The 15,401-nt window shown below is 44.3% G+C and overlaps 1 protein-coding gene across 4 annotated transcripts in view; it reads right to left on the bottom strand.

Annotated features, from left to right (window-relative positions):
• Positions 1–15,401, bottom strand: part of RAPGEF5 (Rap guanine nucleotide exchange factor 5) — a 216,591-nt gene that overhangs the window by 62,991 nt on the left and 138,199 nt on the right. For 2 of the 4 annotated variants that reach the window (XM_060157140.1, XM_060157138.1), the window contains exons 10-11: positions 8,180–8,298; positions 7,623–7,711 (exon numbers count right to left, since the gene is read on the bottom strand). In XM_060157140.1, coding sequence (XP_060013123.1) covers positions 7,623–7,711; positions 8,180–8,298 — 208 coding nt within the window. Of the gene's footprint in view, positions 1–7,622; positions 8,086–8,179; positions 8,299–15,401 lie in introns of those variants that run through there. The other 2 variants (XM_060157139.1, XM_060157141.1) reach the window with 2 other exon arrangements.

Consider the following 15,401-nt stretch of genomic DNA (forward strand, 5'->3'; position numbering starts at 1 on the left):
TTCACCTTGCTTCATTACCAACAAGAGTATTAATTAACCCACAATCTACTGGCAGTGTAAAAGCATCAATTCCCTTGTTATCATATATAGTATCACATGTTCAAAGGTGGTGCGAACAGATTAGTTCAGAAGATGAACACCTCAAATGAAATTCACAGTCATAATCTGATTTTTAACATTATCTGATGTGAGTGGTCTGATACAGCATCAGCTGCAACTAGGACCTCTTCCCCCACACCCCCTCTCTTGTGTAACCTTCTTGAAGCAGTGAGCCCACCCAGTGGCCACCTTGCTCACAGGTGGAAACCAAGAAGCAGGTCTTTGTGCTGGAGATTAGCTCCCTCTTAAGTGGCTACTGAAGCGCCTGATTTGGGGTTTACAGCTAGAGTCGAATGGGAGGTTTTTTATTTCAGTTCTGCCTTTCATTCAAGATTTTAGCCACTAGGCAAAAATGATGTCTAGGACAAAGCTAGGAATACATCTGGGTTCACTTTCAGATTCAAATGACCACTCTATCTCTGAAGCAGCTTAGTTAACTTCTGCCTTAGCGTCTACGTCCAATTAGATGGAGATAATCATCCCGTACAAGCATCCATCTGGTGGAGGGGATGTTTGGATAAACAGCGTGGTGTCAGATCGTGGCTCTCAAATTTGGAAGGGGCCTCAGATGTCATGTGGTCTAAACTCTCTGATTTCATACATGAGGCAAATGAGAAAGAAATTTCTACACAATTCTAATTATCTCATCACTTAGTCAGTATTAATTTATAAAGTCTTCCAATGCTTCAATTACAATCGGCAAAAACATTACATTCTCCACATTAGCAATTAGGAGAGAAGCTAAGGGAACTGCCAAAAAACCAAACCAAACCAAACCAGAAGCACAGAGCTTATAAAGCAGAACAGAAACCAATATTCTAATATGAGCACTTTTACTCCTAGCACTCACTCAATGGCGCTTTGGGGATTTTCATTGTCACCGTGGATCGCTGTTTCAAGCCTTCGCTTTATCTGAAAACACAAGCCTTCGCTGAACAGTGGGGTTCTCATCTGCATCTGAGGCACACCCAGGGCAGCTGGAGTTGGTGCTAATGAATTTATTTAGTCTTTCGTTGATTTTTTCATTAGCATGTATGCAAACAAAATTAACCTAATATTTAACACTGACAGTTTCATAAAGCTGAAAAAGACCTCGAGTGGCAACCTAGTCCAGTTATTTGTCTCTGAGAAAGCTACCTTCACAGGTCAAGAAGGTAAAAGGCTGACATCAACCATTTCCCCGGATTGCAGAGTCTACGGCTCCTAGCTGTCGCCAGTACCATCCAGGGATACTTATACCTACTTCCAGCTCCTTTTATTTATTTTTTCAACTAAGTCTATTTCCTTTGGTTCTGAACTTTGCTGAATAGGACCGGACATTTCACATTCATTCTCTATACTACTTTAAACACATTAAAACATCCTCTAGCTTCTTCATTTTTAAAGACATGTGGATATAGTTCTCCCAAATTTGTGTCTATAATGAGATTGGTTATTTAGCACCACGAACATCCACTCTTTCCCTATTTGCTTTTTGTCTGACTCCCTCCACTAAAATGTAAGCCCCACGAAGGTAAGGAGTTTGTGTGTATTCTGTTTACAGCTGTATGCCCCACAGCTAGAACAGTGCCTACGTAAGAGGTCGAAAATATCTGCGGAAGGAAGGAATTAAATTTTTCTATGGTATTCATTCACCCGCATATAGAAACTGAACACTCAAATATGCACTGCTGTATTTTATTACAGAAGCAGTGTGTAAAGTTAAAAGTAAAGGAATTACAGGGGGAGGGCTAGCATAAGAGCCAGGATGCAGAGTATTTCATCACTGGGGGAAAACCGCTGCTTTTCTCTAGCAACGGACTGTTTCTGAATATCCCAAAATGGCCTGGTAGTAAAACTCTCTGCAAACGGCTATTACTGGTAGGTGATAAACCAAAGCTATTCTTTGTAAATGTTATAGCATAATTTCCCAAAGGAACTTAAAGAGTTTCCCATTGGACAAGGTTATACACAAACACACTTAAATCATCACCGGGTATGGCCACTGAGCCTTGAATTCCAAGCCTGCTACCCCATCAACATTCTAACTACTCTCTGAGCGAGGTTGAAGAAACACAGCAGTAAGACAGGGCAACATGAAGTCAGGCCAAACCGCCTCAGCCCTTGTGCAAAGCCTAAGTGATGGTGAGGTCAGCACAAAACGACCGCAGGGTTAAGGTCTCCTCCAGATCTAGAATTCTACGGTTCTGTGACATATTTTGAAAGGAAAGGGGTTGACATAAATCTCTTTAGATCAAAGCATTTTAGTGATGAAAGATATGTCAGAACTCATCTCACATATAACTTGCTCAAGGTCTCAGTTTGTTCTATTAATGGAGCCCAGATCTGGGGACCCAAGGCTTCAGAATCTCATTTTGGTACCCTTTCTACTCTGCTGCGTGCATATTCTCCTTCCTTAGAACATCATTTCTTACAGAAGTAAGCATTCTTGGCTGTGAGACTGAAGGACCACCCAGAGATCCCTGGAGTGTGACAGAACCCTGCAAAAATCCAAATGGGTTTTGTTCACTATACCGTCACCTCCTCATTCCAAGAACTGAGAGCTAACAGCTGTGTGGCCAGTACCTCCGTCCGCTCTGATTGTTTTCTTTTTTCAAAACCATTTCAGTGGATGGACCAGCAATGCAGGTTTGTGAATTTTGAACTCAGGCTGCAGAGGCTCTAGGGCAGGGACCAGTGGATATGAGGCTGGACACAGAGACCAGGAGAGGGAGTGGGGAGGGGAGGTGGAGGAAAGGAGAAATGACGCCCGTAGTTCTCAGGGGCAAATTGATAACTATTAGACACTTTGAATATGTCTCTGAAAAAAGTGGAGAGACAAAGTCACTGTCCTAGTTCTGTGGCTCTCACACCTGGCTACATATAGCTTCATCTGGGGAGCCTTCAAAGCCCATAACTCTTAGGCCCCAACTCGGGTCAACTGAACCAGGATCTCCGGGGTGGGACCCAGACATTGATATTTTGAAAAATGCCCCACGTGCTGCTAACGATACAGCCACAGATAAGATCCACTGGTCTATTATGTGTTACATGATACCACAAAAATAAAAAGATAGATCCAAGATAATTTTACATGCATGTTAATTGCACAAAATCACGGCGAGGCTTACCACCACCTAAAAACTTCCATGTCTACCCATCAAAAGGTTTAGTCCTGCAAAAGCCATGCGGCCGCAGCGTTATAAAGGTCTTGCCACCTGCAAAAGCAAGCCTAGAAGAGAAGCACCAAACATCTTTCCAGAAATCCTAAAAGGTAAGGAAATTAAGGAAGAAGTTCACCTAAACTGTCTTCCGTATTTCCAACGATCAGGAAAAAGGCATTCTTAATTTTCCTTCACAAGAAATATGTATCAAGTATTTAGGATACGCTTGGTGCTGGAACGGGAAAGAAGATAAAAGAAAATGAAAAATGGCTTGCCTGCCCTAGCTTCACTCAAGGTTCCATCAGTGCAATGCTCCAAAAAAAGCCATTAAGCTGGCAATGGAGAATAGCTTTGGGAGCCTATCAATGAAGTGAGACACTCCTATGATATAAACCAGGTACTTTCACGGAGGGGGTTGCCTCGTTACAAAGGTAAGGGACTCACTTTCTCCATGATGTAATCAGTCTACTAGGTGCTGTTGAAAGTACACCACCCACACAGAGGCGTCCATGCCTTCCGTGGTCAAAGCAGGATGAGCAGACATTTCCACACTGAGTACACAATATACTGAACGATAACCTCATGAAGTAAAAACAGCCATACCTGGAAGAAAGCAGGCCGAGCCTAGTAAGAATCGGCTAATATGCTTTACCTGTTCCCACTACCTTATTCCCTGCTTGTTTTTTCTTCAAAACCTGTAATCATAAGCACATTTGCTTCAAAAAGATGAATAAAAACCCAAGACATGGGAAAAAAAAGGGGAGCAAATAATGTTATTTCCTCTTGTGTTTCCCCTAAGGTAGACTCATCATAATGCAGATGTAGAAAGAAAAGTCAGTAAGAAGGATTTTCTCTACGTATCCATCTGATCACAGTGTTGTCCCCGGTCACCCCCCTTAGAACAGAAATCGTTATTCCTAATAGAAGCATCTCTAGACAAAACACATTTGCTCCTTTCCAGAGACGGGGCTGGTGGTGGGGACCTGCTCCTCTACCCCTCCAGCTCCTCTATTCACAACACATTTTCTTGCTTCTTGCCTTCCTTGTAATTCTCCTGGGCTGGGAATGCCCAGTGACGTCTGCCCTATTTCTGGGAAGATGAAAGATAGAGCTGCTTGATTTTTCCCTAACATTCCAAACGCTTCAAGTCAGACCCTGAACCTCGAAAGAAAAGGTAATCTTTGAAAACAGCTTCAGTCCTTCAACGTTCACAGATAGGTATCCAGTTACCAGACTCAAACAGTTTTTCTATTTTAAACAATGAAGAATTATTCATTCATTCATCCATCCATCCATCCATCCACTCATTCCAGATATTCCCAGGATGACTGTTTGTGCCTGGTAGTACCAGGGAGGAAAGGTAGGCACATAGGGGATTATGAAAATAAGCACGGTAAGTGGTGTGTGGATCAAATCATTTATGAAAATCATTAGTAGGTTGCTTGTAAGCATCTCTAATAATGTTTTTTGCTTTTGAAACTCGGTTTGATATGGTGATAGAATACTATATGAATTGCTGTTTGCTATTCCATTCTATTCTAGATTTGGGTAATAACAAAAATACAGTATCTCTTATTTCTATTCCATTCAATTAAGTAAACTTTTTTTCCACTTGCATGTACACAGCAATTACTAATCACCTGAACCTGTCCTTTGTGAGTATAGGTCTCTTAGCCTATTGGGCCTTGCACCTACATTTTCACAATGAAGTGACTTCTGTGGGGAAGAGATGGAAATAACTTGCGTCTCTTGCTTGGTTAACTTCCCCAGCCTCTGGTGGGTACAGGAATGTAAGAATCCAGAACGGGCTCATCCCAGCCTCCAGGACCATTTATTTCTTCCCATGAATGCTTTCTTCCTCATTGCCGTTGGGGCCATGTGGATAACCACCATATGGCCCCACCCGGCTCCATATGGCTCCATCTCCCTAAAAGGGGCGCTCAAGAACATAAAAACGCTGCTGTATACGTTTAGTGCAGCCCCTTCTCGTTTTCCTCCATCTGTCTTCCATATGTTTACGCGACTCAGACTCCTGCACACGTAGACCTTTTATAGTGAGGGTTGCCAGCCTGACCAAGATAAAGAACTAACATTCACCGCTGTCAGTGACAAGGGGCCCCAACTACTTTAAATATGTGACTCATTTAGTATTCAAACTAGAACGAACTCATAACCACATTTCTTCAATTTGTAAATGAAATTGATTTTATATTTATATTTTTTAAAATGTTACCAACAAAAGCCACCCAGTGGCTCTTCTGTTGTATTTTCTCCAAGCGCTGTTCGTGAAGTGTGGAAGAACTGCACGTGACTTCCACTTAGGTGTCCCTATCATATTACATGTCAATCTCTCTCCAAAGTTGACTTTTTCATTTTCATAAAACTCTCCTTTGATCAGAGGAAGAGTTGTTACTGTTTTCCCTCTCAGGTGTCCCTGCAAACATCTGAAGTTTTACATGTGTCCTCTGCAAACGCTAAGGAAATGAGGAGGAATGAGGAGAGACTGACCCCTACGGGGCTCTACCTGCCCGGCTTTGGCCACACCGAGTCGTGGTCCTTTTAGCTTTGCTCGGTACCTGGCAAGAGGGACACATCTGATCCCAGTGTTGGTATAATCGAGAAGAAACTGGGAATACCAGTCACTAGACACCAGGTACAACACTGTTTCCCAGCAGGAGGCCTGGCATTACCTAATTCCTGGAATTAGGGTGATTTCTCATTCCCAGGGGTAACTTGTCAGTGGGTACCTAGGCCATCTTTCACAAAAAACTAATGACAGTGAGAACGAAAGAAAAAAGAAATCAAGTAGGCCTAGTACTGGCTTCAGTAATTTCTACTCTTATTAATATGACTTAGACACAAAGTCCTGTGTTATAGAACTGCAGTGCTATTAAAAAGAATGCATTCAGTCCCCCAAACTGCTACGCACGTTCAAAGGTGTCCTCTTCGTGGCAGATAACTTGCCTGTAATCTAGTCCAAACCACCTGTGTAAAGCAGTCTGCTAACCAGTACGCGGAAAATTATGGCCAGTTCCATGATGACTATCTCTGATGAAGCAGAACACGGAAATAGTGCTCAAACGCACAAAATATCAATAGATAGACATACAAAAACCACCCAGCAAATGCCACAACAATACGTTTCTCTTTTAGCTTGTTTGTGTATAAATGACAACTATTCCTATTTTTCCCCAAACACAGATGTGCAAAATAAAGTTTTTATTTGAATTTCAAGATCAAACAGTAACATTTATGTAGGATGCGTGATTGAGTCATTTTTGGCTTTTTTATGAAAACACTATTACATATTTCACACATCTTTGTTTCTCTTAACGTCCTTTATCATGCAGTATAGAGCCAGACATCAATTAAGTTCAGATAAAACTACTGGGACCCAAGGAAACTCTTGTTCCCACCTAAGCTGTCATTTCACAACCCTTCCTGCATGGGAAAAACCTAAGGAGTTACTTGTACTAATAAAACCAAAAATGCCTTTTATTGACGCAGTTGATATACTGCAAACTGCGGCATCACAGGTGCTATGGTGGCAGCAAAAAGTGCATTTTAGTCAGGGCATCAAGTTGCAGAATTCAGGCTACAGCCAGAGGTCTATTCATTGGAATAACTGCTCCAGGCTGGAACAAATTATAAATTTTGCTTAAGAGAAGCAAGCACTGCCCTTGTGTGATAAAGGAAGTTTGGGTAGATCATGCAACGGTAGTGTTTCCAGAAGTGCAAGGGTGAAAAAGCTAAGTGGGTATTTTGCTCCCAGATTAAACAGAAAGGACAAGAAGCCTGATCAACAAGACTTCAGTGAATTACAGTTTCTGGTCTGAGAAGCTATGAGTATCATATCCTGCACAGCAGGGCTTGCTCTGAGCAGTTTGTAAACCACATGGAAAAAGGCAGAAGTTGCTGCTAAGCTAATAGCTGCTGAGTAGTTGCATTAATTGTTGACTTTTCGGCAGGGAGGCTACTCCCCCCAGCTCAGTGCTTCCCACAAGCCAGGTGCACGCTATAGCTGGTAACCCCATCCCTCATATTCCTTCCCACTGGACACTGGCTATTAAATGCTGGCCTCTCGCCAACTGCCTTTAGGTGAGATGTGGTAAAAACGGCCAGCGGAACAAGAACATCTGCCTTCGTATCATTTTCTTTGTACAGACAGCTACTTCCCAGGCGGCTGCTTGGATCTACGTGCGTCCATTTACTGGATTTAAACAAAACAGCAGGAGGCTAAGGGGGAGGCCCAAGAAGCATATGCTGGGTCAGCCCACTCTGGTTTCAGCTACAGTACAGACGGAGGCTTTGCCCCTCTGGAAACTGACAAGGGCAGCCGCAGCTGTGAGTCTGGAAGCAGGAGACACCCCCCTGCCTTACCTGTTTCTTTGTCCTGGACTTCTTCCAGGTGCAAGTCATTCAAAAGGTGCTCCAAGATCTTCTCTGGGGTCCCGGACACGACCACGTATCTGTCGGAGAGCAGAGAGTCCACGGAGTCATCCTCAGTGGACGACTGTGAACGGCTGCTCCATTCTTCGTCCTCGTCCTCCTCGTCAATGTATTTGAAAGAAGGCACATCGAAGGTGGGCAAGGGCAGCTCTCGGTCTGAAAGCGCGGCAGAATCCTTCCTCTCTAAATGAGGGTCAAAGACTCTCAGCCGGGAGCTGCCCATTGTGCACGGCTACTAACAAAGGCATCCCCTAAAGGCTCAAAGATCTTGCCATCTCTGTCCTTTCACTGGGAACTGAGTCCATCTGGCTGCTAAGAGCTCTGCAGTCAGCTAGCACGCTGGGCTCGAGAGGCGGAGAAAACAGGGAGGGAGGGAGGGAGGGAGGGGGGGATAGAGGAGGCAGAGAGAGCGAGTGAGATGGAGCGGGAGAAGGGGAGGAAGGCAGGGAAAAGGAAACAGGAGCATGGGGCTGGGTGGGAACTCTGACCTCCAATCACTCTCCAAGCTCCCCGCTTGGGGGGCTGGGCCGCAGCTCTGCACTTTCTTCAGCACCAGGACGTCCCGGTCTTGCTCTTTAACCTGAACGGTTGTCACTTCATCATCCTGCTTTCATTGCCGACGGGAGTGATGGATGGAAGAAGGAAAAACAGAGAGAAAATTTAAAAGGCAAAAAAAAAAAAAAAAGCTAACTAAAGCTTCACTTTCTCAAGTTGCTTTCCCACCTAACATCTTTACAAGATTCAGAACAAATTAGGAATCTGGTCAAGGATCTCCCTCTAATGGTACAGGGTCCAGGCTCAAATTGTATGGGTACATAAAGCATTAGAAAGACATAAATACTTTAAAGGAAACTGGAAAAAAGAATAAAGTGGGGATGGGATTCAGAGTTCATTTTTAAAACTACCTGAATGTTGTGAATTAAGAAATCCAAAGTTCAAAGTCTCAAAAACACAATATACTAATTGCATGTGTGCTATACTCTCTTTTACCTGGTTAATACTTCTTAAACTGCCACTATATTAAAATTAGAAAATCATATAAAACCTCATTTAAACACTAAAACAACGAGCAAGCCATATTAAGTAGACGTAGCAGATATATATCATATTCATTTACATCACAGCCTTATTTTAAGGTGGGAAAAAAACTACTCATTCTATCATTCAGTTCATGTTTTACTCCCGAACTTGAGGTGGCCTTCATATTTATCACGTACTTGTTTTGCCAGAATACAAGTAAAAACGGATCTCTAGTTAGAATCTCATCTAGGCTGAAATTCGGATGTCACGGGTGAATGCACTGACTTTCTTCACCGCGGTCCCTTTTAACACGGAGAGAAGGCTGAACAATCATTCATTTCTGCACACACAGCTTCCACAGCCCAGAGCCTAACATGGCCCGCTGACGTGGCTCTGTCAGAGTCGGGCTCACTGCTGACCCAGCAGTGTGGAGCCGACCCAAGTGACACCCAAGTGACAAACGCTTCCAGAGTGTGGAGTGTGAAATTCTCCTGATGGGTGGCGCCCAACCAGAGGCAGGTAGGGGCGGAGGGGGTAGGGAGAAACACATGTAAAAATATTTACCTTCTGTATTTCTGAGGATCTGAGCAAAAGATTGAAGCAAGAAAAGTTGATAGCAAAGAGGCTTCACCTTAAAAATTATGTTGCCTCTTTAAAAAGGGAAACACACCCTAGGGTTCCTAGCATGCTTCTGTGTTTCTGCTCCTGGCAGAAAACCCTACCTCAATTAGGTACAAACACACAAAAAGAACATTTTCCCGTCCCCCCGTTGGATAAAAAGTACTATGTCCTCGTGCCTTATTATCAGTTCCATAGATTTATCAGAGATGCCGATGTATTTATTCACCTTCCATAAGAATAGGAAGGCACTATTCTTGTCGTAATTGCCAACCAAATCAGTGGGAAAATGATGATTTCAACTCCCGGTGTGCTGATTCCTAAGAAAATGTAGTGACCTAGTCATTTGAGTCCCCCAAGATCTTCTTAAAAATACTAGTCATTCTAAACAGCAATATAATTTTAAGATCATCCTTTCTAAATCTCTTAGTGGCAAATAATTTTACTATGTAAAACTGATGTATTGCACTTCAGCAAGGTCAGACACACAGTTACTGTGGCAATTAATACTGGATATTCATTGTTAAACTCCCTGAGGATGGCAGTGTGACTCCTGTAACATGAATACCAATGTATAATTGCTATCTTTCATTTCTCCAAAGGGGTTCTTTTGTTATCCATGTGGCTGAAGTGAAGCAAGGTGGCTGGTGAGAGGAGCATAATATTGACAAAAAAAAAAAAAAAAAAAAAGGCGGGGGGGCGCAGAATGTGAGTCCGGGATACTGAGACACAGAAACAAATAATTCAGTAAAGAGCAGGTGTGAAAGGACAAAAATCTTTCCCTAGCTTTCCTCTCGTCGTAAGCCAATATTCATTTTATACGAGCCTGCTGTCATTCTGAAGTACGTTTTACATTCTACGTGCATGTGATATACGGCATTATTAACTTCCGCGGGCCATGCACATACATATGGATGGGAAGGGCTTCTCTAATGTCTGTGTAACTAATATGTATTACAGGGCTGTGCACAGAGCAGCTACACTCTGCTGGGCAGGGGAATAGCTGAACCATACTGATGTACTATCAATAGCATCTTATGTCACAGTGATAGTTTCCATTTTGAAAACCTGTTAAAAAATAAAGAAGCAAAAAAGCAGAAAAATCAATGTATAAAAGGAGATGGAAGTTATCTAAAATTGCCGTGAAAACGTAATAACCGTATGTATTATACCCGGCTCTCAAGAAGGAAGGTGAAATTAACACCTCCTGACCAACCTATCTACCCTTACCTAACTGCTCTTCCTGAAAAACAGCATAAGTACCAGAGTTGAAGTTCTGGGTATGAAACTTTACTCTGGTGCTTGCTTGGTTAAGAATAAAAGTATTTAAAGAACTAATGACAAGAAATATGTTCAATGACAAAACAGTTCATGAAATGCAAGGAAAGCATTAAAATGCTTAATTTATAGACAACCACTCAACAAACAGTGAGGGTCTGCTTTGGGTAAGGCACTGTGGCAGACACTAAGGGGCAAGCAGCGGTGAGTAAGACCGATGCCCTGCCCTTAACTGACAAGGTGATAGCTCCATAACAGCGTAAGTCTAACGTGGTGAGCTCCCCCAAGGTGAGGCCACATGCAAGAGAGAAAGCAAAGGTAGAGAACCCATGCGATTTGACTGTCAAAGATGACAGATCAAATCCCAGATCTGTGGGTGAAAGAGAATGGAAATGCCATTAAAGGGGACAAAAAAACTGGTTCTGCTGAGAATGATGAACCTGGTTTCAGACAACTGATGTTTCAGTACTGATAACACATCATGCTATAGATGTTTAGCAAGCAGTTAGAAATAAAGAACTAGGGCTCTGGACAAAGGCCAAGGACAGAGATAAATCTGTGAACTACTCAAGTTTGGGAGTGGATGAGATTGTTGAAGGGAAGCAGGACAGAAAGGGAACTAGGAAGAGAAAACATAGAAAGAAGGAGGAAGAGGGAGGGGATCAGAGTCATGAGGAAACCTACCAAAGAGATGACTAAGCAGTGAAACCAACAGAAGCCAGGAGAAGGTGGAGGGCACTGACTCAGGAGAGTCAAGGGCAAAGGCTGTCTGACGTTGTCAAATTCACCAAGATGAAGAGTCTAGGAGGAAGTGATGAGGAGACCACAATGGGAAGGCGAGTGTTGAGGTGTAAGCGGATGTGAAGGAAGTGCACAAACAGGTAAGACCGCCTCCTTGGAATTTCATCTCGAAAGGAAGGAGTCAGGCTGAAGAGGCTGCCTGGCTGGGGAAGTCGGCAAGGTGAGGGGCTAAGGAGAAGGGGCGAGAGATCAGGAACGTGCATGGAGGGTTTAGGCTACAACAGGATCGAGCCTTCCTCCTTCCAGAGAGGATCACGGGAAAGAAGATGGGTGGAAATTTAGAAAAAAATTAGAGCAGGGAAAATAAGGTAGCTGAGGTAGACAAAATGAGATGCCTTCTTTCATCTCCGTAGAGTGGGGGTTCCGACCATCTTCTGGAAGGGGAGGTTCCTGGGCCTGAAAACTGTTGGAAAAATGGCTTTAGGGGTTGCAACAGGGAATAAACAAGTTATGAAAAGAGGAATTGCCAGGCAGCTTCGTGCTGCTGAGGGTAGAAAAACATATGTTTATGGTTTTAGGCCTTCCTGCCAAGTGCTCAGAAATCTGAGTGGGGGGGGACTTCCCTGGTCTGGTGGTTGGGACTCCGCACTGCCACCGTGGGGAGGTGGGAGGGTGGTGCGGTGTGGCCCGCGGGTTAGCTCCCTGGTCGGGGAACTGGGATCCCCACATGCTGCGCAGTGTGGCCAAAACAATTTTTTTTAATTTTTAAATTAAAAACATAAATTTAAAAAAACCATTTTTAAATTAAAAGAAGAGAAACCTGAGAGGAGAACAGCGAATGACGCCCCCTCTGCCCACCAGGGGAAGAGATCAGCATAGGAGACACCAGGAGGGAGGGAGGAGAGGTGTTGTGGGCTGCCGTCAGCACACACGCAAAACAGCCCTTCTCCACAGGGCGTCTGTCTGGTTAGGGAAAGGAGTGCGCCAAGAGAGGAGCTGATAAGCGGGGGCCGAGGACAAGCCTTCACAGGAGTGAAGGGAGCAGGCAGGCAGTCGAGGAGGAAGCAGGTGGAGGCTTTGATCAAGGAGGCTGATCTCTGAAGTGGGGCAGTTCAGAGCAGGGCAGACGGAGCAAGGGAGAAGCAGCCCCTGACACCTGGGAGCCGGCCTGGCACTCAGGCTGGGCCTTGTGTTCTCCTGTTAAATGTCACTGATTCTGCGAAAAATCAACATCAGATAAGGCCACTCTGTGACTGTGGTGGGACAACACAAAAACACGGCCACTCGGAAATCATATCTGAACACAGACAAAGCATAAACATTGATCACGGCAGAAAATACCAGAAAGCCCAGCGAGTGAGTAGCGGCTGCTGCTTCTTTCCCAGTGACAACTTTGGCTTTGCTCCTCTCCCTATAGATGAGATTTAAGATATCGTCACAGAGTTGCCCAGTTTCCTGATCTAGAGCAAAGCCCTGCTACTTGAAATCCTCCCCAAAGTCACCAAACACAAACCCAAGCCTGGGACGTCCTTTCTTCTATCACCTTCTTGTACTGAGCTGCTGTGAGGCTCCCCATGGTGCGAGGGCTCCATCACTATACCAAAAGCAATAAACCCAACTTACTCAACTACAGGTGTGCTCCTGGTGGTCTCTGGCTAGAGGACAGTGACCATGGACAAGGGTCATAAGATGCTGCCCTGCCGCTGGCATGGTGCAGTGTGGAGAGCATGGTTACTGGAGTCAAAGATAAAATGCATTTCCTTGTCAGGAGGATGAGAGAGTCATACCCAGGAATGTTCCTGAAAGTGATGAGAGGATGGGTGAGGAACGAATGCCCGAGGATTTCCCTGGCGGTCCAGCAGTTAGGACTCTGTGCTGCCAAGGCAGGGGGCACAGGTTCGATCCCTGGTCGGGGAACTAGGATCCCGCGCGGCGCAACCAAAAAATAAAAATTAAAAAAAAATTTTAATTAAAGAAAAAAAGAATGCCAGTGCAAGGGGCACAGACCTTAGGAGAAGGGACTTCTGTAGGTGCAACACTGAAGAGGAAGGTGCAGTGGGGAGTGGGATGTATTCCCAGAAGGCACCATGCTTCCCACCGCCCGCCCCAGCCAAGGCATGGGGGCGCTCAGCTCTGGTTGGTATAGGCTAAGTGAGAATTCTCCCCGCTCCCTGACACACACTTTAGCTCCTAGATCTGCACAAACCAGGTCTTTGCCTTACTCTCTTGAAGGGATGGTAGGAAGAACAAGAAACTCTAAGGACCAGGCCAGATGGATTCTTCACAGCTTTGCCTATGGGATGCAGTCTGGGATGAGCTGGGAGATGGGGGAGGAAAGGAAGTGTAAAAATAAATAGGTATCCTCAGCTGAAAGGGGGAGGGGAGGGGAGGGGGAGGGGAGGGGGAGGGGAGGGAAAGATGTTTGATCAGACTCACAGGACCTTTTGAACAGAGGCCATGAAAAATATGAAAACAGAGGAGGGTTTTCAGCTTTTCTCTGCTCCTCATCTCTTTGTTCTATTCTTTGGTGACTAGCTCTGATTTCTTTTCTTTTTATGGCTACACTGCTCCCCTGCCTGCAAATTCTGAATGAATGATAGAACCCGTCCCTTTGACTTACTTTAGATTAACTTCCTTGACCAAGATCAGCTTTTATACTTCGAAATCCAACTTTTCTTTTTTCATTTATTCACATGAAAGACATTTATTTTTAAGATGAAAATACATAGAGGGTAATAAAAATACTGATTGTTTTAAAAGTAAGGTGAAGAACTGATGTTCACAGTTTAGCAAGTCTATGCTGTCCTGAACCAAATTTCTGACTGCATTTATATTTTCACTTGTCACCAGCACTAGCAAGAAAAAGTCATTACTAAGGGATTTCTCAGGCCTGCTGGAATTGTCACAACTACTTGCTTGATTTTCCATTATCTCTGATAATGGGAAATATTCCTCTCCCAAGTACTGACATAAAGCTGCCACTGTTATTCTCCATGGCACTGTGTCCCTGATGCTCTGTCAGTATCAACTCTTACAAGAGGGCTTAGCTGGGGGTTCATGGATGGGCTTTAGTGACTCAGAGAAGCTTCTGAAAGTATGTAAAATTTTTATGTGTAGGCACATTTTCCCAGGGAGAGTCCAGAGTTCTAGGTCTCACTGGAGTCTATGAACCCCAAAAGGTACAAATCGTTCCATACAATGACACTCATATTTATCACTGCATCTAAGTAACCTTCTTTGACAATCTCCTGCTGGTAACACTGCCTATCCAGATAAGATGCCCAAAGAACCCTGACATGACATCCATCACACTGACCTCTGATTACCTGCTCCCTCTGCGCTCTCCACGAAATGATGACGTCTTGAGGGCAGGGACTGTGACTTCTAGTTCTCTTCCTAACACACAGCTTAGGGCCTGGCACATGATATTAACTTGATAACGGTTTACTGAGCGTGCAAGTTCAAGCAAGAGAGTGAGTGAGCGAGTGGATTACCTTTAAAAGACAGAATTCGATCTCACGTGGTTCAATGGTCACTCTCCTCTGAGGTTGCCCCTACCCTCTCTACTTAGTCACTTTCCTATTATGATGCTCATCACATGAGGTAACTGTGTTTTGTACTTGAGCGCTGTACTTGCTCCATCTGTCAGAATTCTACCAAACTAAGCTCCCGTGCAACTGACATATAAGAGACCATATAATTAACACAACAATGGGAAGGCATTCACTAAATGGTACTGTCCCTGAGTCTAGGGCACATGGAAAAAAGGGTGTGGGCGTGAACAGGTCACCCTGTGGGTTGAAGTGTGAACTGGGCAAGATGTGAATTTTGTGCCTTCTAAAATCCCCCTTCTGCCCCCTTCGGTTCCAACCAGGATCCTCAACACTCCTCACGTGACCCAGTGTTCCATCATCAAACCTGTGTGAAGCAGGCAGCACCGGAGAAGCTTTCAGATGGAGAATGCACAGAACCATCTAGCTTGATGCCGTGGCACTCAAGAAGTCATACAAGTAGCACAAGGTGCAATGCTGCTTTCCCTCAAGTTTGTGAACA

Source organism: Lagenorhynchus albirostris, chromosome 8 (genome assembly GCF_949774975.1).
Source record: "Lagenorhynchus albirostris chromosome 8, mLagAlb1.1, whole genome shotgun sequence".
Lineage (NCBI taxonomy): Eukaryota > Metazoa > Chordata > Mammalia > Artiodactyla > Delphinidae > Lagenorhynchus > Lagenorhynchus albirostris.